Source organism: Macrotis lagotis, chromosome X, assembly GCF_037893015.1.
Source record: "Macrotis lagotis isolate mMagLag1 chromosome X, bilby.v1.9.chrom.fasta, whole genome shotgun sequence".
NCBI lineage: Eukaryota > Metazoa > Chordata > Mammalia > Peramelemorphia > Peramelidae > Macrotis > Macrotis lagotis.
The window spans coordinates 54,051,556-54,078,192 of NC_133666.1; the positions used below are offsets into that span (position 1 = coordinate 54,051,556).

Here is a 26,637-nt window from a genome sequence, read left to right on the forward strand (position 1 = left end):
TAAATATTTCTCAAAAGGTTTAGTGAGAGTAAAAGATTTACAAAAATAAAATAAATGGTAAGATCAATATGAATTTTCCATAACCTTAATATCTTAGATTTCAATAATATAGTAATCTTTTGATATTTATTTATTTAAATCCTCTCACTGATGTATGCATAATATCAGAATTTGAAATATTGGATCTACTGGACCTTTATTCTTAAAAATCATTTTGGTTTTGGCAGGAAAACAATTAAGACAATATATAAAGCCAAATAGCTTTTATGCAATATTTTCATTACTTTTAATAATTGCATGGTCACCTAATGACACTTTCCCAAATCAGCCTTAGAAGTCACAAACCAAAAGACAGCGAAGTGATTTTTGAGGGGTTAGAGGATAGAGTTTGCAAGTGCCTTCTTTATTCAGTAAGTGATTGCAAAGTTAGCTACCTTATCTGACTTGAGTGTCCACCCAGTGTCAGAGGAAGAGGGTTACAAAGAAAATGGAAATTCAATGGTAGCTTTTCAAATAAAGGTTTTATTATTCTAAAGCTATATTTTATAGCCTTATTGCATTTTAGAAACTATAATTTTAATATATTAATGTTACAGAGATGCCTTAAATTAATTGAACTTTAACATTTTCCAAAAACTGGTTTGCACATCTAGATGAGCAACTCTCTACTTTCCCTATCTGCAAGGAAGCAAGTTGTTATAAAGGTCACATAGAGTGCCCCCTGTGAAGTCCCCACCAAAACCCAGAGGTCCCTTCTAAAGTTAGATTGGGCAACACTGGGGCCTTTATATATCTGGGGTTTGCAAAGTCTGATGGGGGCCAAAGGATGGAGGATCTCCTGCAGTTAGGCTGAAGTAATTTACTCAACTGGGCCCATTGTTACCAAATGAGAGAACATGAGATAATTTAAAGTAACCAGAGACATTACCCAGTGGCAACTGAACAGTTTGCTGCCTCCAATTATACAGTCCTCTCTTCCATCTTTTGTGCCATATACTTAGAATGGCTAGTCCCTACTTGTATGCAAAGGTAGGATAGAATTTAAGTAGTTGTCCAGCTATTGATCTGGTTGCACTGTCAATGAGTCAGTTATTAAGCCATTCAGTCAGAATGCTAGTGAACTAAGTGGATATGAAAATGAAAGCCTTACTCATGAGATGTTTTTATACCTGAGTGTTTCAAAAACTACATAATGAGTATATTATGATGGAAAAGAATAAAGAAGTAGTCTTGTGAATAATCCACATTAAAAAAATCAGTGCTATTAGTCTTTGTATTGTTACATCTAGGTTTTCTTTTTAACTGTCTACTTAAAAGTTTCAAAATTAAAAACTTTAAATCCCTAAATAGGGAAGACTATCAAAATATTACTCTAAATCTAAAAGGCATGCAAAATGAAATATCTTCACCATCTCATATCATGATACATTATTCTCTGGGCAAACTACAAAAGGATCATTAAATAATAAATATTGACAATGACAGGAGACAAGATCCCTCCTCTGAGAAAAAAATTCCCTTGCAGGTATCCACATGTACTCATTAACTGGAGAAGAAAGAGACCTTACTGGATCCTAGAGATAAAGATACACACATTCTTTGGAGGATAGAACCTGGAAAATGGAATTTTTTGATGAACGTTCCATTTGGACCCTGACAATTTAGCATTCTTTTGTAGGACCTGAGGGAAAGGAAATGAAAATTAACTTTTATCTCCACTAAAAACTGAAATCTTATAGAAAAAATAAATTGAGAATTATTTTGCCAGCCGCTACAAAGAATTACAGTCAAAATTTAAGTGCCAAATACCACATTATAAAAATTATATGCATTGCCTAATCTTCATTTCCCTTTTACTTGCTTATGAAGATTAAACTTTTAAGCAATTCTCATAGGAATCTCAAGTTATTTCCCCCACTTTCTAAATTTTATAAGACATTTTTTTCATCTAATATAGTACATGTAGTTTAGGTTCTTTAAGAAAATTAAGTCACATGCTAACAGTTTCTTAGTCTAAACCTCCTATAATAATTATTTTATTAATCCAGTCAGTATTTTTAGTCTAAAACTCAAGTCTTCTGTATTAACAGCTATATTGGAATAAAAAAAAGTATTTTAAAAAGAATATTCATTTTTCATCTACATACTAGCTACCAAAGCAAAAGTTAATATGACAATATGTTGTATTTGAGATTTTAATGGTTGATATTGTGGATTTATCAACTAACTAAAAGCAAGGTAAATTTGTCAAGAATAAAGACAGTGTGACTATATGCCATCATTTCCCAGAAACTTTTATAGCTTTTCTTAATGTAGGCCCAAGTAGAAATAAATGAACCTGAATTTGTAGATTTTTCAGATTGAGAATGACAATGACTGATTTGCACTTATAAGAATATTATTGAAATAAGCAATATGTGTTAATGCCAGTACATATGCAGTACGTAAGGGAAATTCATAGTATGTGAGTAGAAAGAATCAGGAAGGAAGTATTACTGATTTTGGAAATACCCACAGCTCCCTAATTTTACTACAGACTTTCCCCACAAATTTCAGCTTTTTAGTTTACGTCTTAACACCTAAAGCCAAACCAGCTCTTTGTGTGTGTTGTAACTGTATTTAGTATGTTTCAAATAACAGACATTTCCATATTTTGATTTATTGGTTTTATTTATAACCAGTAACTAGAAAATACATTTTTCTTACCTAAATTTCAATCCTGTTCACTGTTCTAAGGAATTCAGTGAAAGCTGCTATGATGCAAAGGTTTAGCATTCATTAAGGATTCCTTAATAAGAAGCCCTAGCATTTCAATTTTTTTTTTAAGAGAAGAGGCACTGGTATGAAGAAACATTTTACATTTGATATTGTTGCTATATTTGAAAGAGAAGTCCTGTTATCATTAATTGCTGAGTTTGTTTAGTTTATTAAATAAGTGACATGCTTAAATTGGGAGCCTGCTTAGAAATAATGCTTCAGTGTGTGAAAATGTATGACACCTGTATGCTGTGGTTTACACTTTACATACATAAAGTGTGATGTGGGCTACAGTAATATTGTTTATTCAGGGGTTAGAAAGCACACTTAAGAATGGATTTCAACCTGTAGAGTCAATTCAATCTTAGAAAACTCCAAGAACACATTGGGGATACCTGCTAACTAAAGAGCACTAGCAAAGCAGGTCTTTATGGCCTCAGACAAATGAACACCATTATCACTATTTCTGTAGCAATACAAAGCACACTTCTCTCTCCTTAGGACTGTTTCTAACAACAGGTAAATCTGCTATTATGACTTCACATTGTTACTATTACTGTTCTTCTTACCACTACTGCTCCATATATGGCACCTAGGATCATGGAGACTTCATGATTTGTAGACATTTTTGTTTAAGGATTATTATATATATATGTAATATGTATATGAACAAATACATATACATCAGGGGTTCTTAACCTTTTTATGTGTCATGGACCCCTTTATTATCTGTTGAAATCTATGGACCCAGCCTCAGAATTATGCTTTTAAGTGAATTAAAATATACAATTACAAAAGAGATTGATTTTATTGAAATGCAATTGTCAAATTTTGTTTAAAGTTCACAGGGCCCAGGGAAAGAGCTCCTGATGTACATATACATATATAGTAGAACTGATTTTTGTGTAATATCATTTTGATTCATTGACTGTTTTTCTTTTGAGTCATTGTCCATTTTAACTGCACAATATGTGGCTTTTAAAGTAATTTTATTAACAAAACTCCGCGGGAAAAAGAACAACAGAGTTTGAATTCTCAGTTTTCAAACTTACTTTGTCTGTTTTCATACTACAGATCTTTCAAACCGATCTCCTTTCATTATCTCATCAGCTATGAATGAACAAAGAAGACAGCAAATCATCTGATTTTGCTAACTGAGAGACTTGGCTTGTATTATCTTTTCAACATGGCTAATACAACATTTCATAAAGTTTCGGGTTTCTTTAACCAACAGAAATTTTAACTTTTGTAGCTAGGATGTATGCATTTTTAATTCTTCTCTTGATCCATTTCATCAATATGAGCATTTCCTTCCACCCGTACAAAATGTAACCCATCCATGCCTTCTCTTCCTGTGGCATTCTAGCCTTTCCATAAATCCTTCATCCTGGATCTATCCAGCTCATTGAAAGCCTTCCTGTAGTGCTTCTGACATTTCATTGGTACAAATGCAGCGCTCGGAACTGTTCATCTGTTATTCCATTTTTACTCCATTACTAGTTTGCATCCTCTTTGGATCATCCACTTCCTTGATGATGTCTTTATACATTTCATAAAGTTTCCATCTCTCTATGATCTCAAGGTATCTTTCTTCTTGTCAACACACCATCACAATTCCATACTCCAGACAGTAAGAAACAGATTCCTAGAAGGTGTAGATGCTACAGAGATAGAAAAATGTTATCGCTTTGGTTTTAGGAAAAAGTAAATTTCAACCCCTGGATAAAACTTTAAAGTATTCCTGATTTTGTATTTGTACTGTATTGACAGTTATTCACTATAATTATATAGGCTTTAAATGTTGGTGATTTTTCCCTTTTTGCTCTTCAAATGAGTTCTGTGTTGTAACTGGCTGTATTGTTTTCTATCACAGATTAAAGTGTTCACTTTCGTGTGTGAGAACATTTTGTGACTTGGTATCCTCACTGTGTGTTTTGCTCATTGGGTATAACTCCATCTTGGTTAGGCGTCTTCATTGAGGTTGCCCCCCCCCAATCCCTCTCCCCAGCCTCCACCATGAGAATAAGAAAACACCAAGCAATGGAGCACTAGGTTGTTTTCCCCAAAACCCTAGTGTCCCCCAGAGAGAAGTCAGGGGCCTTTGCAGGAAGCCTTTGTCCTCCATGCATTCAAGAAGAGCCTTTGTCTTAGGGAGGGCGTTCCTTGGAAGCCTCCCCTGCGAAGGGTCTCCGAAAGCTCGGAGTGCCCTGTCCTGCGTGGAGCAGGCAGGTGGGGGCCCTGGCCCCGTGGGAAGGGCCTTCTTCTTTGCAGCTCCTGTCAGCGCGCTGTTCCTGTGCACAGCACAGCCGCTGCCTCCCTTTGGGTGGCTCCTGGGTGGGGTTTTCGTAGCCCTTAAGATTTGGAAAGCGCTTTGCTCACAGCCACTCCGGGGCTCCTCCTGGCACTGCTTTGGGGACCAGGGAACTCCGGCTCTGCCAAGGTAAGCCGGCTGCCCTGGGGAACCCAGCTGGGAAGGAGTCGAGGTGGCTGCTGAGCGCCCCAAGCAGCCCCCAGGACTTGGATCCTCTGCCCCAGGTTCGCCCCAGCGGATCGACTGGCCGGTTCTGCCCGAGGCCGAGGCGGCCTTCCCTCCCCTCTGGGCTCCCAAGGCCGAGTCAAGGCAGGCCTCCAGCGGCATCCCGCCCCGCGCCACCAAGCCCTGGGTGGCGCCGCCCAAGAAGAATGGAGCGTGCCCGGCGGGCCGCGTTGCCAGGAGGCCCAGAGCCCGGTAGGGAAGCGCCAAAGAGGGGCCAAGCCGGAAGCCCCGCTGCCTCGGGCCGCCCGGGGCCGGCCGCTCGGCTCGCGGCGCCCCGCCCCCGCCAGGGGCCCCACCGGCCCAGGCTAGGGACCTACTGGAACATTCTCCCGGCCCCCACGGCGAGGCTGGGCGACTGGAGCGCCAGGGCGCCGCACGCGGACTGGGAGCAGCCCAGCGGGGGGGGGGGGGGGGGGGGGGGGGGGGATGGGCACGGCGGAAGCGGGGAGCCTGGGGGGGGGGGAAGGGGACCGGAGGGCGGGGCCTAGCCCAGAAAGTAGCCCGTGTGTCCCTCTCGGCTCCCCGTACAGGAAGCCTGGGCTCCAGAGGAGGGAGCCACCCGGACATGGCGGCAGCGGGGGTGAGTCTTGTCCCCTTGGCCTCCCCTGGCCTTTGTGGCGGCGCCCGGAGCGGGCGAGGCCCTCGACGCGAGGCGCCTGCAGCTCGACTGGCGGGCCCGGGAGGGCGCGGGGGCAAGGGCCGGGCAGTCGCCCCCTCCGCGCCCTTGACCTCCGCCCCTTCTCCTGGGCCGCCCGTCGGAGCCGGCTGAGGGGCCTTGTGGCTTGGGGGAGGAGAGAAGGCGCCGCGCGGGGCCTGGGTCAGCCCGTCCCGCCACGCTTTGGGGAAGGGGGCACCTCGCACCCGGCGAATGCGCCTGGGGCGGGCTTCGGGGAGCGCAGCCCGGAGGGAGACTTCGCCTTCCGCCCCTCAGCACCCCGGAGAGTGTTCGGGAGAGCCCGGGGCCAGGAAGCCATTTGCTTCCGCGACCTGCGGCGCCGGGACCATGCTCAGCCCCCATTTTAGAGATGAGGGAAACCGAGGTACAGACTGGGCCTTGCCTCAGGCCCCACACCGAGGCACGAAGGGCCCCGAGTTCCACACGGATCAGCTGACCGCACATGCGGGGTTCTGCTCTCGCTGCCTGTGGCTGGGGCCCTGCCCCCAAGCTGATAGCCAGGGGCTCACCCCACACTGCTTTGCCAAGGGCCTAAGCCCGCTCCGGGGTCCCTATGGTGGGAGTCAGCTTCTGCATCAGAGCACACCTGACACAGTAGGCTCAGGATCATCTCTGCATAAAGCACCCACCCAAGGCTGGGGCACTCGCCCCCAAAGCCAAAGCCTGGATTGGTTTGGGGACCAGTAAAACCTGGTAAGTTTGGGTAACAAGGAAAGGGCCTCTTCCTACTACCTTTCCCTTGTCGTTGCCCCCGCCCCCCCCCCACTTTTCCTTTCTCCTTAAACAGTCAAATCCAAAGTCCAAGATTCGGGTTTTTTTTTAATTTTTAAATTTAATTTTTTTTAAATTTCTGTGTAAAATATGATTATCAGGTAAAACCCAGACAAATTAAATCGAGATAGCGAACGCCCTTGTGCTATTTCAGCACATCTGAATTCAGGCTTACTTCTCCTGTGCACTTTTCCCTAAGGTTTGTTCACTGCACTCTTAACCCTGCCTATTTCTAGTGTAATCCAGACAACCATGACTCATAGCTTGTGGATGGCCAAATCTTGTCAACTCCTCCTGAATGACGATTTGCCATAACAAAATGATGATCTAAGTATTTCCCCGTATTTTGACTCTGGCCTCTGTGTAGACCACACTACCCTTTAGGTGTATTGGTGGATGTGGATGAATATAGGAAAATTAAAGATAAGATTTGAACATTGTTTTGTCAAAGATTCAACTTGGTCCTCAAAATGATGTCTCTCCTGTTCATACTTGGCTAGGTATTCACAATAATCTGCTAAAGTTTATATGAATTTGTTGCATTTCAGAATCGTGCAAGTCTTATCTGTTAGTGAGAATTCCAAATAAGCAATGTGGCTGTTGACTTTGTGCTGATGGAGCTCTAGTGTTCCTGTGAAAAACATATGTTATTAAAGTATTGTCATTGAAATTGGGATTTGACTCTTGATGCTTAAAGTCCTGGTGACAAGTTGCACTCCCTGGCAGACAATAAAAGTTTACTGATAAACTTGGAATTTGCTAAAACCTAAGGGCTTCATTAACCTATTGCTTTGATCTCTTGGCCTTACATGAGACAACCTCTTTGGTAACAATTGCTGAACAAAGTATGCTTAAATGAGTAGTTTATTACTATACCACTTCAGAGTTTAGAAAGTAAAAGCGAAAGCATGGGACCTAAGCAGCACAAGCCTTGTGTCCCCATTTTACAAATGTTAAGAAGTGACTTGCTCAGTGTCAGAATGGGGCCAGGAGATCGGATCTTGTGTCCAAGTCACTTTCTGGCTCTCCCCTTGGTACCCAGGTTGACTGGTTCTCTCATCCTTCCCCACAACATAACTGAGATCTTCTTACTTTATTAAATACAATTGCCAGCAGCCCCCCCCCCCATCCTTCCCATCTCCTAACAGTCTGATTTATCACTGACTCAGGGTTACAGAAATACAGTTTTCAAAAGAAAATGACTTGGATATTCTCTAAAAAGCAACAATTCAATGCATGCCTTACCATTTTTGATGATAGTGGGTTTGAAAGAAGGTGGCAGCAGCTGATTCCTCCCTAACACTTTTTCACTCCTGCAGATAAAGAGAAAAAGGCAATATACAACCAGGCAAAAGAAACCAGTCTTAGCTTCTTGAATTTAATTTACCAAGTATGGGGGGGGGGGGGCAATTAGTAAATATTTTATTAAGCACCTGCTGTCTGCAAGGAAGATGATGGTCTGCTAGATACTTTGACAACCAAGATGAATCAGACAGTTCCCACCTTCACAGGTCAGCCTAGCAGAGATAAGAGGCTTTAGACCTTCCAAAGAAAGAAGGCAATGAAACAAAACATTTCCATATATCCAGGTTGTCTGGAAAACCTGATTAAGAGACTACCTTCCAGAAAGAATATTATAAAACAGTAGGAAAAGAAACATCATCTTTCCACTATTCACAGAATGGAGGAAGTCAAGTAACTAGTACAAGGATTACTTCTGATTCAAGTTGAAAGTAATTCACTACATCTCCCAGACATTCCCAACTATTGTTCCATGAATATTTTAATATAAATTAAACTCACATGTACAGAGGGAAGATATGGATAAAATCCTTCCAGAATTCAGAGGAGGGAAATATCTCTTCTTATTGGAAAAGTAAGACTTCTTTAAGAAACTAATTTCTAAGCTGGCAAGCAAAGGTTGGGAAAAAATTCACTCCATCAAGGTAGAGTAATACTGCATTTCCAGGTAAAAACAAAGGGTAGTCAAAGCCCAGAGAACAGTGTATTCTATTCTACTTTAGTGGCAATAATATGAAGTATGGTCGGAAAGGTAAATTGAAGCCAAATTGTGGAGGGCTTCTAATTTCTGCCGGAGGAATTTTGTCTTTATTCATACACATTTGAGAGATACTGAGGAATTTTTTTAAAGTGACCCCACAGCTACGATTTACAAAGGTTACTTTGGTGTGTATAGTAGATTGAAGTGGGAAGGAGTTATTGACCTTGTCTAAATGAAATGTCTTGGGTACATGAACTAAGGGGAGGGTGGGGAGCAACGAAGATGGAAATGAGGGAATAGATGAAAGTTAGTCTTGATGAAATTTATCAAATGAATATCAGAATTAAGGAAGAGCATCTGACTGGTGCTAAGGGCAGGAGAGGTGAAGTAAAAAGCAAGGAAGACACTCTGGGGTTTGAGTCTGAGCTTGGAGTATAATCAGGATATGCAATTAGAGGCCAGAGGAGAGAGGAATGAGACAGTGGGATGGGCAAGTGGGTGGGGTTGACAAGTGGGAGGGGCTGACAGGTGGGAGGGCCTGAGTTTGAATCTCTCCTCCTACTCCTTCAGGGACTGAACAAGTCCTTTAACATTCAACCTCATTTCCTTCATTGGTAAAGTGGGTATAATACCAACACCTTTCTCAGAGTTGTAAACAAATGAGAAAAAGATGTTTTGCAAACCTTAAAGTGACATATAAATGTTTGCTCTTGTTAATAATTATAAAGATTTCAGTCTTAAGAATAAGTAGGCCTTAGCAATGTGCTGTTTGAACTGTTGTCAAATGTGGCATTGAAAATTGAGTTCAGATCCAAAGGTAGTGCCAGGTACCTCCTTCCTGCGCCCCTCCCTTCCTCTTAGACCCCTCACCTCTAAGCATGATTGCAGACAAAAATAAATCCAGCCACCAGTGCAGGGGACACGCGATGGAGCTACTACTTCCTTGCTTGGCCCTCAAAACATTACAGAATGATAATTATATTAAAACAACATGAAAGGAAAAGCCAGCCTCTGCCTTGTATGTTCTACAATGTCTTAGTGGGGCTGGAGGTTGAGTCAGAACGTTCCTTTCCTCTACGGGCCTCTGGAATGTAATGGAAGGTAATAGGCAACAATTCTAGAGTCTGCTCACCCTTTCACACTTAGAAGTCCAAAGACAAAAGTGAAACCAAAACCTTGTCTTCTAGAAACTCATATCATATAGAGTTGGGGGGAGGGAAGGGCAGTAATGGATAAGCTAACAATTTACCAAATAATTAGGGGTCAGGGGGACTTAACAACTAAACTGATTCCACATTTACCTTAAAATAAGACCAAAGGGAGAGGGGAGAGCATTTCTTGGGAGAGTCAGGTTCTGGGAGGGGGAGGGGGGTGGGGAGCCAGGTCTCCAAGACGTGTGTGTGTGTGTGTGTCTGTGTGTGTGTGTGTGTGTGTATGGACACCTGAAGTTATAACCTTTGGCCTCTGAGAAATTTAGGAGAATTTGCCAACAGGAGTATAAAACTTCAAGGAAGCACATTGCTAGTACAAAATAAAAGACTTTTAGGGTTGTATTTATTGGTTCTAAACATAACCCAAAACATTAACTGGAGAATAGCTTTGAAGGAGGAGCACTTGGCAGGATCTTCCAGGTTCTGTGTTCCAGCCTCTTGGGAGACTTGTTTCAACCACATATGGTTCCTGGCTTTATTTTTGGTATAAACATGCAAGAGAAGTTTTAAATAAGTAATAAAATTATACATGATTAAAACCAGAATTACAAACACCAATTCATGGCACTGAAGATGGGGGGGGGATGAAAAAAATCCCTGTACTCAAGGGTTACCTTCTCCTGTGGGAAAACTACATACAAAAATATACAGTTTGGGGCAGCTAGGTGGTGCAGTGGATAAAGCACTGGCCCTGGAGTCAGGAGTACCTGGGTTCAAATCTGGTCTAAGACACTAAATAATTACCTAGCTGTGTGGCCTTGGGCAAGCCACTTAACCCCACTTGCCTCGCAAAAACCAAAAAAACAAAACAAAACATACAGTTTATAGGAATTTCAGGGAGAGGGGTCACTAACAACTGGGGGAATAAAAAAAGTCATTTTTAGGAGATGGCAATTGAGCTAACCCATTAAGGGAACCTGGGGGTCCAGGATGTGAACTTGGGGAACAGCCTACCAGTTGAGGGAGACCTCAGAGGCCATCCAGACCAATTCATGCTAACTAAGCAAGAATCCCCTCTACAGTCTAATCAACAAGGTGCTCCTTGTCTGCTGACCCTCTGGCATGATTACATTTAGTATGATTACATGATTACATGCCAGAGCAACAACAGTCTACCTTCAGATCATACTAAATTATTTGCAAGTTTTCTGTACATGAAAACTCGGTTTTTCTCACTGTGCTCTTCACCTTTTAGTCCTCATTTGTATTTTCCAAGGCCAAGCAGAACAAGTGACAACTCTTCAAATGATTAAACATAGCTGACATTTTTGACCCTTTCCTCTCCTACCCCAAGCCAATCTATGGGATGGATACACATCCACAATTCCCTTAGGTACAGAGGGATTGGATTATTGGTTTTCCCTGTTAAATAGCAATAAATGTTCTTTTGTGGTAAATCCAGTGGCCATACCAACAATGAAAACAAGAAAAGCAGAAAACAGATGTACCTGAAACCAAATTAATGGGCCTTTGGTCTCAAATGGTCAGAGATAGAGCTGTTGAGTAGCCCCAGAGTATGTTCCCTCTGGCTTCCATTGCAACTAGGTGGCACAGTGGATAGAGCACAGGCCTTGGAGTCAGGACAGGAGTCACACTAGCTGTGTGAGCTTGGGCAAGTCACTTCACACTGATTACCTTGCATTCAGGGTTATCTCCAATCCTCATTTATATCAGACCACTGGAACCAGAGAGCTCTGAAGGAGAAAGTGAGACCAGTGACTTAGCACAGCCTCCCCTCACTCATCCAATTCATGTACTTGGCATGGCATCACTTCCCTGATGTCATGGTCTTTGAGAATAAAGGACAAACATCACTGAGAGTTCCTTTCAGGATATATGTGATAGCTGGAATGCAGGCCCCTGGAGTTCACTGCAGCCCAGAGACCTGAGTTTGGTCTTCTTTTATATGGACAAAGTTTAACTTTCTCTTGGGAGCTATGAGCTTCCCACAGCTGAGGTCTATGTGACATGGGATCGGAAGTCAAAACTGGAATAGAACTTTGTGACTTGGGCCTGAATTTCTGAGGAGACATCCTATTCCATCTGCAGACTCAGGATCAGAAGGCAGGCCTGGAACTCTTGGGTGGGTGCTTGAGCCTGTGGCTTTTGTAAAATAGAGGGGAGGTGGGTAGAGATTGGATCAGTCTTAGAATTTCAAGGTTAACGATGAACAAGAATCCCTGGTGCATTTTTTAACCAAATACCAAAATAAAGAAATAAAGCATTTGTATACACACACAAACATGGAGGGGAGCATGGCATAGTGGATGGAGAGTTACCCTTGAAGGTAGGAAGACCTGCATTCAGATCCCTCTGACTCCAGCTGTGACTCTTGGCCAAGTCAGGGTTTTCTACATCAGGAATTCTCTATCCTAAAAATTAGTGAGGCTCCACTAAGAGTTTTTGTTTATGTAGATTATACCTCTTGATATTTCATTGTGGTAGAAATTAATAGATTTTAATTTAGTAATTCTAAAATAATAATAAACTTCCTATATTGACATAAATAGATTTTAAATGAAAATGACTACATTTTCCCACCAAAAACAATTTAGGAAGAAGAGTGGCATAATGGCATTGTTATGCATAAGTTTACAAATCTCTTCAATGTCTAACTTTATAGAATTATGATGACAGCTAGCATCTTTTAAAAATTTTTCCAGTTACATACAAAGATAATTTTCAACATTGATTGTTTTGCAGGCTTTTGAGTTCAACTTTTTTCTACCACCTTCTTTTCCCTCCCCACTCCCAATAACAGTGAACAATCAGATATAGATTGAACACGCACAATCATGTTTAACATATTTCCATATTAGTCATGTCATGAAAGAAAAATCAGAACTGAGGGGGGAAAGCAACCATGTAAAAGAAAGAAAAAACATAAAAGTTTTTAAAAGTGAACATTGTATGCTTTGGATAGCTATCATTTAAATAACATTTTAAGGTCTTGCAAAATGCTTTACAAACAATATCTCACTTGATCCTCACAACAACCCTAAGAGGGACATTGAGGCAACTGATTTGCCCATTGTGACAGCTAGTAAGTGTCTGAGACTAGATTTGAACCCCAGTCTTCTGAGTCTCATTCCACTTCTCTACCTACTGTACTACCTAGCTGTGTGACATGTTTTTAGTTGAAATATATGAAGAAGGGGCCGCTAGGTGGCACAGTGGATAGAGCATGGGCCCTGGAGTCCGGAGTACCTGAGTTCAAAACCGGCCTCAAACACTGAATAATGACCTAGCTGCATGGCCTTGGGCAAGCCACTTAACCCCACTGCCTTGAAAAAAAACAAAGGAAGGAAGGAAGGAAAGACAGAAAGAAAGAAAGAAATGAAAATCTGGCTCCAAATAGATTTGAAGTTGAAAAAATGGAATATTTTAATAGTTAGCAAACACTTAAACCCCTCCTGTGAGCCAGGCAGTGTGCTAAGGCCTGGGGAGACAGAAAAGATAGTCCTTGCTCTCAGGGAGGCTCACAATCTAGTGGGGGAGATGATAAGTGAACAAATATGTACAGGTAAGCTCTTTACAGGATAAAAGGGAAGTAGTGAACAAATAAGAGGGATCCAGGAAGATTTCCTGTAGAAGGTGGGATAGTAGCAGGGATTATCTGCTTTTATTTTATTTTTTTTAGGTTTTTGCAAGGCAAATGGGGTTAAGTGGCTTGCCCAAGGCCATACAGCTAGGTCATTATTAAGTGTCTGAGACCGTATTTGAACCCAGGTACTCCTGACTCCAGGTCCCGTGCTCTATCCACTGCGCCACCTAGCTGCCCAGATTATCTACTTTTAAAAACTTGTCTCTGTGTTCAATGAGTAAAATATTCTTTATTGAGTTTAGTGCCTAGCTTCCCTCGTTTCTCTCTATCTCAGCTCCTCTCGTATGAAGAGACTTCGACATTCATATCGATGAATCTTAAATATCCCAACTTGCTAGTTCTTCATTACAAAGGCCTTGGTCCTCATGACCTTTTTCATCACTCCCTCAGCTATGTATTGAGAGGGTCATACTCTTGATCTTGCCATTAACCACAAAGGTTCTAATTCCTACTGCATAAATTACAAATTCCATTATCTGATTATAATATTTTACCATTCCATCTTTCCCTGTGGTTTACAACCCTAACCTCTTCATTCTCCCTGTGACTTCTAAGCCTTCCAACCCTCAGGACTTTACTACTCCATCATTCCTGCCCCGGCCATACTGTTCTTCATTCCAATTCTTGATTTTTTCCTTGGTGAAAGTTTAAATCTACACTATGCCCTTCTTAAATCTCTTGGCTCATCCCATTCCCTACCCCATGCTCCCTTTTCCTATCATCATTTCCAGCTTAGAATACTTGAAGCATCTGCTTCCTTTGCTCTTCTCAATGTGCTGCTGAGTGAAGTTGTAGGAAATCGCAATCCTTTGCTAAGTAGACCCGCTACAACTTTGCTTTGTGATATCAATTCTACTTCTCATTGATTCTTTGTACTCTCAGACTATCTGTACTGTATCTCCTCCAGTATCCCACAGTACCCCTCACCCTCTTAGTAGAGAAAAATCAAGGCCATTCACTGAGGACTCCCTCTTTTCCACTTCTCATTTTCTAATCTTCATCCCTTCAGCCTTTATTCTCTGATGAAGAGTAGGTTCTTCTTGCCAAAGTCAGCTCACCCTCTCCATGAATTTTTTATCCCCTCTCCTAGGCAGCTAGATGGCACAGTGGATAGAGCACTACTGACCTTAGAATCAGGAGGACGGGAGTTCGAATGCAATGTCTGACACTCACTAGCTGTGTCAGATCTCTTCAGCCTGATTGCCCTGCAACCAGGGCCATCTCCAATCATCTTGATTCCCATTTGGCCACTGGATCCAGATGACCCTGGAGGAGAAAGTGAGGCTGGTGATTTAGTACAGCCTCCCTCACTCAAATCCAGTTCATGGTATCACCTCCCTGATGTCGTGGTCTTCTTTGAGAATGAAGGACAAACATTATCCCCTCTCCTAAGTATCCTTCTCTGTACTGACACAAATCCCACCAGAGTTTATGTCATCCCCACCTGTCACCTGGACTACTGCAATAGCCTTCTAATTGGTCCTTCTATTTTTCAAGACTGCCTACTGCAGTCCATCCTCCTCCAGTCAAGTTTCCCAAATGACTGTCCTAAAGTCTAGATCCGACTGTTACCCCCTACACAGTGAATTCCAGCGGTTCTTTCTTGCCCCTGGGATCTGGTATAAAGAACCTGGGCCCTTCTTAGCTTCCATTCCTACTGCTGTGTCCTCTAGTATGAGTTACTCTGGTCTAGTTACTGTTCCTCACACATGGCCCTCCCATCTCCCTGTGCCTTTATTCTGACTTTCTCCCATTCCTGGAATTTCCTTCCTCCTCACCTCTGCCTCTTAGAAGATCTGTCTTCATTCAAGGCTCAAGTCGAATGCTACCTTCTGCCCAAGGCTTTTCCCAGGATCCTTTGTCTCCCATCTCCCCATCTACTCTCTGCATCTCATCAGCACCTATTAATTTACTTGTCTCTCTCTTAGAATATATCACGGGATTTGACAGTTGGAAGGGCCTTTGGAGGATATCATCTCCACCCTTCTCTACTGGAATAACCCTGACACCTGGATATTGAATCATTCATTAATAATAGCTTTGTCTGGAAGACCTGGGTTCAAATATGGCCTCAGACTCTTACTAGCTGGGTGACTCTGGGCAAGTCATTTAACCTCTGTTTGCTTCAGTTTCCTCATCTGGAAAATAGAGATAATAGTATCTACCTCCCAGGTTTGATGTGAGGTTCAAACGAGATAATTGGAAAGTGCTTAGCACAATGCAGGCACACGTTGTGCAATTATTTTTCTGGCCTGTCCAATACTTCATGACCCCATTTGGGATTTTCTTAGCAGAGATACTGGAGTGATTTGCCATTTCCTTTTCCGGCTCATTTTTCAGATGAGGAAACTGAGGCAAACAGGGCTAGGGGACTTACAGAAGGTCACACAACTAGTGACTAAGGACAGATTTGAACTCAGGAAGATGTGCCTGAGTTCAGATCTGTTGTTCTAACCACCAGACAACCTATCTGTGCCCCCCCCCCCAACCAGGCACATGTAGGTGCTTAATAAATGCCTTTTTTTCCTTTTTCCCAAAGAAATCCTCAGTAGAATATGCCCAACCAAGTGGTTGTCCAGCTTCCACTGGAATTACCTCCAAGGAGGGGAGATCCCTCTACCTCTGTATGCAACTCATTGCCAATCTGGGCAGCTCTAATTCTGTCTTTGGTCTCTTTGCAACTTCTGCCCCCAGAGACAAGTGAAACAAGTCAATCCTTCTTTCCCATGACTGTTATAGTGTCTGCCTCTTTGCCCTCCCCGCCCCTCTTTTCCAGTCATACACTCAAGATTATTGAATATCCTGGTTTCTCTCTTACATTCTCCAATTGAGATGTCTAGAATTCAACACAGTACTGGTGATGAGGTATAAGGGTGGAGTGGGATTATGTAAATCGGGTAAGCATTTCTTAAGGCTTCCTATCTTCCAAGTACTTCCTAATGTTGGTAAATTTACATTAGTTTTGGGGGGCCTGTCATACCATATTGCTGACTCATCAAGCTTACATTGTTGACCTCCCCCTCCTACCTCCCCCCCATCCTTTGCAGAGCAATTGCTCTCTGGCCATGCCTCCCATGTCAAATTCATTATTTCTGTCCCTACATATGTGATTTTACATTGTTCTCAACTGAAATTCATCTTAGTAGATTCAGCCCAATTCTTGAGTCTGGCAAAATCTTTGAGGTTCTTGCCCCATCATCCAGTGTATCAGTTCTCCTTCCCAGCTTGGTAGCATCTCAGATTTCATGATAAGCACAGGACCTATCACTACTTCTAAGTGATTGATAAAATTGTTCACTGGTACAGGACCAATCCTAGATCTTGGGCTTCATTGACATTGAACCACTAACAACTACTCTGAATCCAGCCATACAACTAGTCCTGAACCCATGTTATTTTCTTTTGAGCTCTGGGACCTCGGCAAGTTACTGCACCTCTTGGAGCCTCAGTTTCTTATTTTGAAAAGTAGGGATCATAAGATCGAAAGCTTATCACAAGGACCAAGCTTATCACAAGGACAAGGACCAAGGAGATGCTAAGTAAAGTCCTTGGCCAGTCTCAGTGTCAGGTCTATATAAATGCTAGCAGTTCTTTTATTTTTGTTATCCATAGTTCTCTCATCATCTCCTCAATAATAGTATGTGATATTTGATCAAAAGCCTGGCTAAAATATAGGTGAAGTATATCCATAGCATTTCCCTCATCTATTTTAATAGTTTTGTAATATTGTCAAAAATTAGGAAATGAAGTTAATGTGGTCTGACCTAGTCTGCTGAAACTAAACCCACTCTTTGCTCTTTGCTCCCCTTTCTCTTATGTACCACAACTATCTTATTAGTGAGCCTTTCCAGAATTTTTCCAGGAATTGAATTTAAAGGTATAAGACCAATATCTATAAACTACTAAGTTTATAGATATTGGTCTTATACCTTTAAAAAAACATTGGAATAGGATTTGCCTTTCTCCGGACCTGTGATATCTCTGCTCTCAGGAGGCAGTGGGGAGCACAATGGATGGAGCTGGGCACTAGGAGCCAGGAAGACCTTGGTTCCAATTTGACCTCAGACCCATCATAGATGTGTGTAAGACCTGGGCAGGTTACTGAACCTCTCTGTGGATCTCAGTTTCTTCAACTGTAATATGGAACACCTGTCAAGGTACTATCTCAGCCCTGTCCTTGGCATATCCACCGTGGTAAAGAAACACTTATTCCCTACTTCCCCTGCTGTGGTGCAGGCTCTTTCAAGTACCACTAGAAACTTGATATATTTTACATATAAGTTCCTTGAGGACAGAGGCTGTTTGCCTTTCTTAATACCTCCAGGCACTTAATGATGATAAAACTTGCCTCCAAGTGGAGTTACTGGTTTGCTTTTCTAGATTATTTAAATAACAAGCAAAGAAACTATGTTTAGCAAAACAACTCAGGGGAACCAGGGGGTTTGGGAGTTTTGTTGTTGAGATTTTTTTGTTTTGTTTTCTCTTGTGTGGGCAAGAGAAGATACCAACTTGGGGAAAAGAAAAAGCCCCTTTTAATAAATCAAATTGCCTACTAGTGAAGCATCACTGTTGAATTTTCAAAGTTAGGATAATGCAAATAGTTCCCTTAACCCCAAATCCTACCTGAATTCTAGGGGAGTGATCTCATTTTCTAAGGAAAGCCCTTCCCTGCTCCTCCTGAGAGTGTATTGAAAGGGGGTGATGCAGCTGATAACTACTTCCTTTGCTGATTATCTTAAAGAGCCAGGAGGCCATCCTCAAGTGATTATCTTAACTGAAAATTTAATATGAAAGCAAAAAAATAAGAAAGGCACCAAGTACCTTTTCACTCTGCTTTTAACATAGACTGGATTGGAGAATTAACTGAGGAAACTTTTCTTCTTCCTTCAGGAGTTATCTTTATGCCTTTGAATGCAAATCCCAAAGTCTCTACAGGATTACCTTTTAAAGAGACACAGAAAACAAATCATTACAGATGGGGGGGGGGGTCTTGTATTTGAGATGGATTGTTTATTGCCTGTTTTTTTTGGTTAAATTGGAATAGGCTAAAGAGAAGTTCATTATTCTAATTCCATTTTTCTGGATGCTTTCCAGTTTACCAAGATCTTTCCTCATGTACTTCCCAGGACAGTGTGTCACAGGGAGTCTGACCAAAGCTTGTAGGAAGAGTAAAACTGTCATGAGAAATTTTCCTTCTGTTATTTTAAGCTAAAATATCATTATTGACACATCAAGTTTATAGTCCACAAAACACTATCTTTTTCAGAAAACTGATTGTTAGCCTCCCTCCCCCATCTAGTAGTTATGAAGGTGATTTTTTCCAACCATATATGATTTTATTTTTATTAAATTTAATGTTCTTAAGTTTGGCCCAGGGTTGTAGCCTATTGAAGTCTTTCAATCTTGTCACATCTAAGTTCTAGGACCTTCCTTCTCCCAGTTTTATGTCATCTGTAGATTTGAGAACTGTATCATCTATGACTTTATCTAAATAACTAATTAAAATGTTAAGCAACACAGGATCAAGATCCTTGGGGTACCCTGCTAAAGACATCTTTCCAGATTGGTATCCATTTTTCCATGATTGCTCTTTAGGTCCAATCCTGAATGAATCTATATGCCCCATTCTCCATTTCCCAAAGGAATAGCTTGAGAGATTTTATCAAATGCCTTGCCTCAAAAGTGTTTCCATAAAGTAGAAATCCAATAAAACTGTCAAAAAAGGAAATTAGTCTACAATGACCTGTTCTCGAAGATGCCATTCTGACTGCAATTGTGGCTTCTTTTTCAAGATATTTCCTAACTTCTTCAGTAATGTTATAGAATGTCAAATTCACCAACCTATAATTTCATTATTCTTTTAAAAAATTTTTTAAGGAGAACAATATTGTCCCTTCTTCCATCTTAATAACACCTCTCCCATTCTTATGGTCTTTCTACAGTGCCAATGGTTCAGCAAACTTTGTGGCCAATTTCTTTTAGTTCATTGAGATATAGAAATTGGACCCTAGTAAATTGACTTTATTCTGTCTTCTGTCGCTCTAAACCCAACAACTCTAGGAAATCCAAAATGGCTCATGACAAATGTAAGCCCCTTTTTGTTCATAACTCTCCTTACCAACCTGAACTTGATCTTCTCTGAGCTATTTTTATAGATCCATGACCTTTGTATTTGAGATCTACCCATCCATCTTTTGTACATGCCTTTTAAGAATGAACTTGGCTAGTAAGTCCCCTGTGCATCCACATTGGTCTTTTTAACCAAGTTGCTCTTTTCTTTCCTCTCAAAAATCTGTTTGAGAGCCCCGTCCTCCTGTTTTGACTTCCCCTTGAATTTTAGACCCATTCTTGGAAGTCTTTGCAAATCTTAAGTTGGTTAATGAGTTCTCCCAAAATCTAAGGACAGTGTCAAAATGACTTTCCTCTCCTTATCTATCACCAGTTTCTGGATCAAGTAGTTATCTTCCTTCAGTGTCCATATCATTGCCACCTTGAGCAATAATTTTAATCTTTGTTGGGCAAACTCAGGTCCAAAATAGATTTTGCCATTTTTCTTTTGAAGAACAGCAGAACACTCTCCATTTATGACATGGAAGTGTCTTTATATCTTTAAAACACATCAAGAAATTAATTAATCTGCTTATGGTGCTTGGATAATTCCTGAGAGATAATTGAAATCTCTCATCATGACTATATTATGCCTCAATACCAAACTTGTATTTTTTCCTAAACTTCATCAGTTTCTTCCTTCTCTTCAGGTAGCCTCGAGTTCACAAACTTGTGACTGTCCTTAGCTCTTCTTCTATCTGTCACTAACCCGATTAGGTCATCATCAGCTCACCTCTGGACTATTGCAGTAGCCTTTTGGTGGCTCTCCCTACCCTCAGTCTCTCCATTCCAGTTCATTTTCCACTCAAGGTCAAGGTGATCTTCCTAAGCACTGGCAGACCATATCACTTCCCACCCCACCCTTCTACTCAGTCAACTCCAATAGCATTTTCAGAATTAAATATAAAATGCTTTGTTTGGCATTTAAATTCCTTCTTAACCTGCCCCACCCTCACTCCCACCCCATACACTCACCTCTTTCCAGTCTTCATACATCTTCCACCCTTCCCTTCATCTCATTCTCTTTGAGCCAGTGACTTCCTGGATGTTTCATGAACAAGCCACTCCAGCTCACAACTCTGCATTTTCTCCAGCTCTCTCCCATACCTGAAATTCTCTCTCTCTCTCTCTCTCTCTCTCTCTCTCTCTCTCTCTCTTCTTTTTGGCCTCTGGGCTTCCTTCTAGGGCCTAACTAATGTCCCATCTTCCTCAAGAAGTCTTTCCTAATCCTCTTTAATCTCTTTCTTTGGAGACTACTAAGGAATCTTCAGATATCTTATTTTGGATAAAGTTGTTTGTCTATGTCTCCCCCATCACCTGGTTAGCTCCTTGAGGTCAGGCACTGGGGTTTTGTTGCCATTTTTATTTGTAACTCTAATGCTTTGTATGGTACCCAGCTCCTAGACAGTGCTTAATAAATGTGTTGACTGTATTTATTGTCCTATTATAGATAAAAATAATAATAGCATTAATATAGGGTATCCCCATAGGCTTAAAGCACTTTAAAACTACATAAGATAGTAAACTGCACCAATGATAGGGTTAACTATATTGTTATAAGTGTTTAATTTGTACTTTGAGATGATAGAGTCAATTGTGAGCATAACTTGGGCTTTGTGTAGCAGACAACAAATAGTTAAATTCTGTGCCTTTCCAAAGCAAACTGTTCAATCCTGGCCATGTGAAAAGTAGACTATAGAAAAAGTATGTTATTCCCATGGGAAGAACTTTCTACCTTCCAGGAGAAATCTCCCTGAAATCGCTAACTGCCATCTGCATAGCCTGTGTCTTGCCAGCTGGACAAGGAGGTGAAAGCTAAAGCCCAACAAAGTATATCCTGATAACAAGGAACCCTTTTTTCCTTAGATAAAACTCATCCTTGCCCAGTGAACTATCTCCTTGAACTCCTTCCCTCTATCCTGGGAACTTTATAAACAGAAAATCCCCTAGCCTATCCTTCCCTCTAATTCCATCCTGAGGACCCAGCAAATGGAAAATTCCCTAAGCATGTGACCAGTCTGGTTGAGTTTCCAATATTTCTCTTTAAAAGAGCCCTGGCCCTGGAGACAGGAGTACCTGAGTTCAAATCCTGTCTTAGATACTTAATAATTACTTACCTTGGGTAAGTCACTTAAGCCCATTGCCTTGTGGAAACCATTGAAATGAAATAAAATAAAATAAAATAAAATAAAAGAGCCCTCCTTTCCCCCCTAATAGTCAGTCAACTAGCTTTTGATCCAGTCTGCTTGACTCTGCTTGGCTTTTTTTGTGACAATGAAAAGCTTTAGCTTAAACAATTCCTAACTGGGTGAGTTCCCTCATACCATCTGAACAGAACCTCTCTGCGTTTCCCTTAACACCAATATTTTTGGGACACCCTAGTAAGCTCTTTAGGTTTGGCAGAGTTCCTTATATTATCTTCATTTCTACAAATGAGGTACCTGAGTCCAAGTGTAGGTTATGTGGTTTATCCATCGTGGGTCACACAGCTAGTGTCTGAGGCTAAATTTAAACTCAGATCTTCCTGGTTCTTAAGCCCAGTGTTCTATTTATTGCACCACCAACTTTCTGAGACTGTAAGTTACAGGTGAGTTTCTGAACTGTATATATGAAGGAAATTTCCTTACCAAGGGCCTTCCTTAAAATAAAATCACAAACCTCCTCCTTTTCCCCTCCCTCCCCAGAAATCAAAAAGAAATCCTTCCAGAGCTAGTTCAGCTTTGAATCTTCTACCCCAAATACAATTGATTTCTATGATATCTAAGTTGCCTTCTTGAATCTGATCATGAGTTCATCTTGTTTATTTATTAACATCATTTGAGCATTTTTATGTAAAAATGAACATCTGGGGTAAAAACACAAAAAATTTTAATCCCCTTTGACGTTATACATAGGAAACTGATCAGTCACTGAAGATAATTTAGTTTAAGATTTTCTAATTTAGGAAGAGAATATGAATATAAAAAGTTATAATACTGTTTATTTAATTTGTAAATTTCTTTCACAGTCCTAAAGAAACTAGGATATTTCTTACTCTTTCCTATTATTCTTATCCTATTTTGTTAGTCCTCAACAATTCAGAAAACATTAAGTATCTGCTGTATGCAAGTGCTTTCAAAGAAAGACAAAAATAATGCCTACTCTTAGGGAGCTCAGATTCTAATGGCAGAGACAACATGAACGCAACTAGGAGCAAATAAGATCCCCAGGGGGAATTGTAGAACTGGGGATTTGAAGAAAAGAAACTTGGAAAATCATGAGGTGGAGAGGAAAGACAGAAAATAAACCAAGTCCAGAGATAAGAGGGTTTGTTAGCATCTTAGTGTCACTGGATCCCAGAGTTCATTAAGGGAAGTAAGTTATAATAAGTTTGGAACAGTAGGGGGTAGATGACTAGGGCTTTGAATTCCCAACTGAATTTTATATTTGATCTTGGATGGAGTGATGGGGAGTCACTGGGGTTTATTGAGGGATGGAGCTTGGGGGAATTTACATAGTCTAGATTTGTGCTTTAGGAAGATGATTTTGACAGCTGAGTGAAGACTATAGATTGAAGTGAGGAGAGACTGGTAGAAGGGAGGCCAACCCAACCAGCTGACTCTTGAAATAGCTCATGTGTGAAGTGATGGAGGACCTGCCCCAAAGTGGTAGCAGTGTGGGAAGAGAGAAGAGGACATTCAAGAGCTATTGGGAAGGAAGAAACAACACAGATGACCACTGAATCAGTATGAGGGGCCATAGAGGCATTGAAGATGGCACCTGGATTATGAACTTGGGGCACTGGGAAGATGGTAGTGTACTTGAAATAATGGGGAAATTAGGAAGAGGGAAGGGGATACATCATAAAATATTAGAGAATCTTGATATATTCCCATATTAGAAGCTTAATGTATCTCCTCTGAGCTCCTCTTATTGGAAGCTTAAGTGAATGTTGACATGATGCCTTTCAATGCTGTATGTTGTGTGGAGGGCAGGAAGAAAGGTACAAAGATTACAGACACGGCATAGTACCCCACTAGTCATTGTGTTCAACAAGTCTCTAGAGGCAAGCAGGGCCCAGAATTTGAGAGTTGGAAGGAACTGCAGTGACGATATAATCCAAGCCCTCCATAACATATCCAACATATGGTCATAGAGCTTGTTCTGGAACACAACCAAAGATGGGGACCAACCACCTTTAGGGGCAACTCATTCCATTTTGACAGAAAGTTTTTCCTGACATCAAATCTAAATGTGGTTCTTTGCACCGGCCACTAGGTGGTGCTGTGGATAGAGCACAGTGCTTGGAAGCAGAAAGCTCTAAATTCAAATCCAGCTTCAGACACCTACTAGCTTTGTGACCCTGGACACCTATTTCATAAAGTTGTTTTTAGGCTCAAATGAGATAATATTTGTAACGCACGTCACAGTACCTGACCCATAGTGGGCACTTCACAAATGTTTCTTTTCTCCCATTCTGTTGTTCCTAATTGTACACTTTGGGGTCAAATGGAACAAATCTACCCCCTCTTCCATATGACAGACTTATCATACCTACTTTGATTGTTTTTCATGTTAAATATGCCCCATTCTCTCTTCTTGTGACATGACTTTCCCTTTTTTTCTGGAACTAGAATTGCTTTTCCCTATCTAAAAGATCAGAAGTTTAGAAGTGGAAGGGGCCTTAGGGGCCATTTATTTCATTGTGCTGTTTTATATTTGGAAAATTAGAACCCAGGACTGTCACATGACATGCCTCAAGTCATACTCCTATTAAGCAGCAGGAGCAGGATTTGATGAATTCAAGCCCTCTGACATTAAATACAACACACCTTTTAACTGTACAAATCAACTTACTCAGCTGGCAACTGTTTGTTAAATGCCTAACATGCCTAAGGGAGACATAAAGTTAAGTAACATGTGGTCCCTGTTGTCCTAGAGATTAAAGTCAAGTAAGGAGAGTTCCATGCAGAAAAGACTGTTGGTAACACACAGAGTCCTCCAACTTACACATCATAGGATTTCACTGATACTGCTCATGTGGCAGTTTCTCTTTTATTTTGTATGGGTCTGTGTTTATCTGCTCCATTACTGTATTATAAAATTCCTTAAGGATGAAAACCATCAACTACCATTTATTAAGCTCCCACTGTATACAAAGCACTGTAATAGGCTTTGGGGGGGAGGTAAGGTTTGAGCCTTGACATTTATAATCTGATGGGAGTATGCCATTTACACATGATTACAAAATACATGAAATAATACATGAAGTCTTGAGAGTAGAGGAAAGATTTTTACTGATTGGGAACATCAGGCTCTTTTAGGGTTGTAATGAAAGACGAGAAGGATGGATGCTAGAGGTGTTGCTGAGGAATCCCTCGGTTACTCATTCTCCTCAACTCCTGTTCCATTAATTCCACTTGAGTATCACACAGAAATGGCCACAACCTTCATAACACCATCACTCAAGGTTTTCATTTCCTTGGTCAGAAACTACAAAATTCTCTTGTCTTATCCCTCTTATATTTTCACCTATCCCTATGCTTTCCTTGCTTCTACTCAACTTATTTTTCCTCCTCATTGGTCCTTTACTTCCTAAATTCCTTAGTACTTTTTCACCTTTACTTATTTCTCTGATAATGTATCTCTTCTCACCAACACTAACCCCTCTGTAAGTCCCCATGCTCAACATCTACAACAGATTGCCTCATCCTTTTCCTTTCACTATCTTCTTGACTCTCTCCCTATCTCTGTTGATTCTATAAACTTGCCTAAGACTCCTTCAGCCTGTAAAAATCCCTCCCTAAACCTTCCTCCCTTTTACAAAATCCTACGAAAAGCTATTTGGTCTTAATTCCTTCTTTTTAATTTTTCTCTTTTCTCTCTTCGTCCCCTCTACCTTCCCCTTTGGCAATATGGCTTCCAGTCTCATCACTCAAATGAAATTGCACTCTCCAGAATTACCAGTGATCTAGTCATTGCCACATTGGATGGCCTTTTCTTCATTCTCACCATTTTCTGCCTATCTGAAGTATCTGACTTGAATCACTCTCTCCTCCTTGGATCCTCTGTTTTAAAGCACAAATCTGACCATATCATTAAACTCTAGCTGCTTCCTCTTACCCCTAGGGGAAAATGTTGATTCCTCTGTTAGCATTTAAAGTACTCCACCACCTAGCTTCTACCTAACCTTTCAGCCTAAAGAAGAACTGCTTTTTATACACTCTACAATTCAACTTACACTACTTCTCTTGCTGTTCCCTAGTCATAATACTTTTTTTCCCCATCTGTCCCGCTTTGCACTGACTATCTCACTTTTTGTTTTTCTATATGAAGCCTTTCTTGATTCCCCAAGATCCTAACACTGTCCCTTCAAAAGTCCCTTCTATTTGGTACATTTTCTGTATTCACTTATTTCCCTACATGTCTTTCCTAATAGAAGGTCAGGTTTTTGACAATAAGATCTGGTTGCTTTTTGGTTTTGTGTCCCCAGGCCTGCCACAGGCTTGACAAAGAAGTAGAAACTTAGTCTTCACTGATGGAGTTCCAGTCAGTAGGTTGGGGGGGGGGTGCAGTTGGGGGTACGAAAGTCTAGAGAAGATTTTTTTGTTTTTGGTATTAGGCAGCTATGAGCATATTTGGCAAGTTTAAAGAAAGCAGTGAAGAGTAAGAGATTGAGATTGTACAAGAGATAAAAGGATTGCTGGAACAAGATCCTGAAGGAGGCAGGAGGGGGTAGGAGCCAAGTGTTTGGGTAAGAGCAATTGTTTTACTACAGAGCAGGAGTGACTCTTCCTTTAAGATAGAAGGGAAGGAGAAGAGAGTAGATGGACATGCCAAGAAATTTCAAGGAGAGGAGTAGGCAGAACTCCCACGGGACCTCAGTCTTTTTAGTTTAATTGGGGTTCATATCTTTTAAGTGTATGGATTAAGGATTAGTTTAGGAACCTCTGGTGAATGAAATCTTGAATCCATTTAAAAAATGATCATTAC

General features: G+C 41.1%; 1 protein-coding gene and 1 long non-coding RNA gene across 6 annotated transcripts in view; one reads left to right on the plus strand and one right to left on the minus strand.

The window, feature by feature from the left end:
• Window positions 1-2,678: 2,678 nt before the first annotated feature.
• On the minus strand, window positions 2,679-8,253 carry LOC141498367 (uncharacterized). The gene is made up of 3 exons (XR_012471621.1): window positions 8,174-8,253; window positions 7,986-8,053; window positions 2,679-4,418 (listed from the first exon to the last, which is right to left on the minus strand). It is a non-coding gene; the product is annotated as an uncharacterized LOC141498367 (long non-coding RNA).
• The window catches only part of APOOL (apolipoprotein O like), an 87,227-nt gene continuing 65,719 nt past the window's right edge, over window positions 5,130-26,637 (plus strand). Inside the window, exon 1 of one of the 5 annotated variants that reach the window (XM_074201484.1) lies at window positions 5,130-5,197. Coding sequence is in view for 1 of the 5 variants with exons in the window: in XM_074201483.1 (XP_074057584.1) it covers window positions 5,859-5,873 (15 nt within the window). In the remaining 4 variants the exon portion in view is untranslated. Of the gene's footprint in view, window positions 5,198-5,782; window positions 5,874-26,637 lie in introns of those variants that run through there. The other 4 variants (XM_074201481.1, XM_074201483.1, XM_074201482.1 and 1 more) reach the window with 4 other exon arrangements.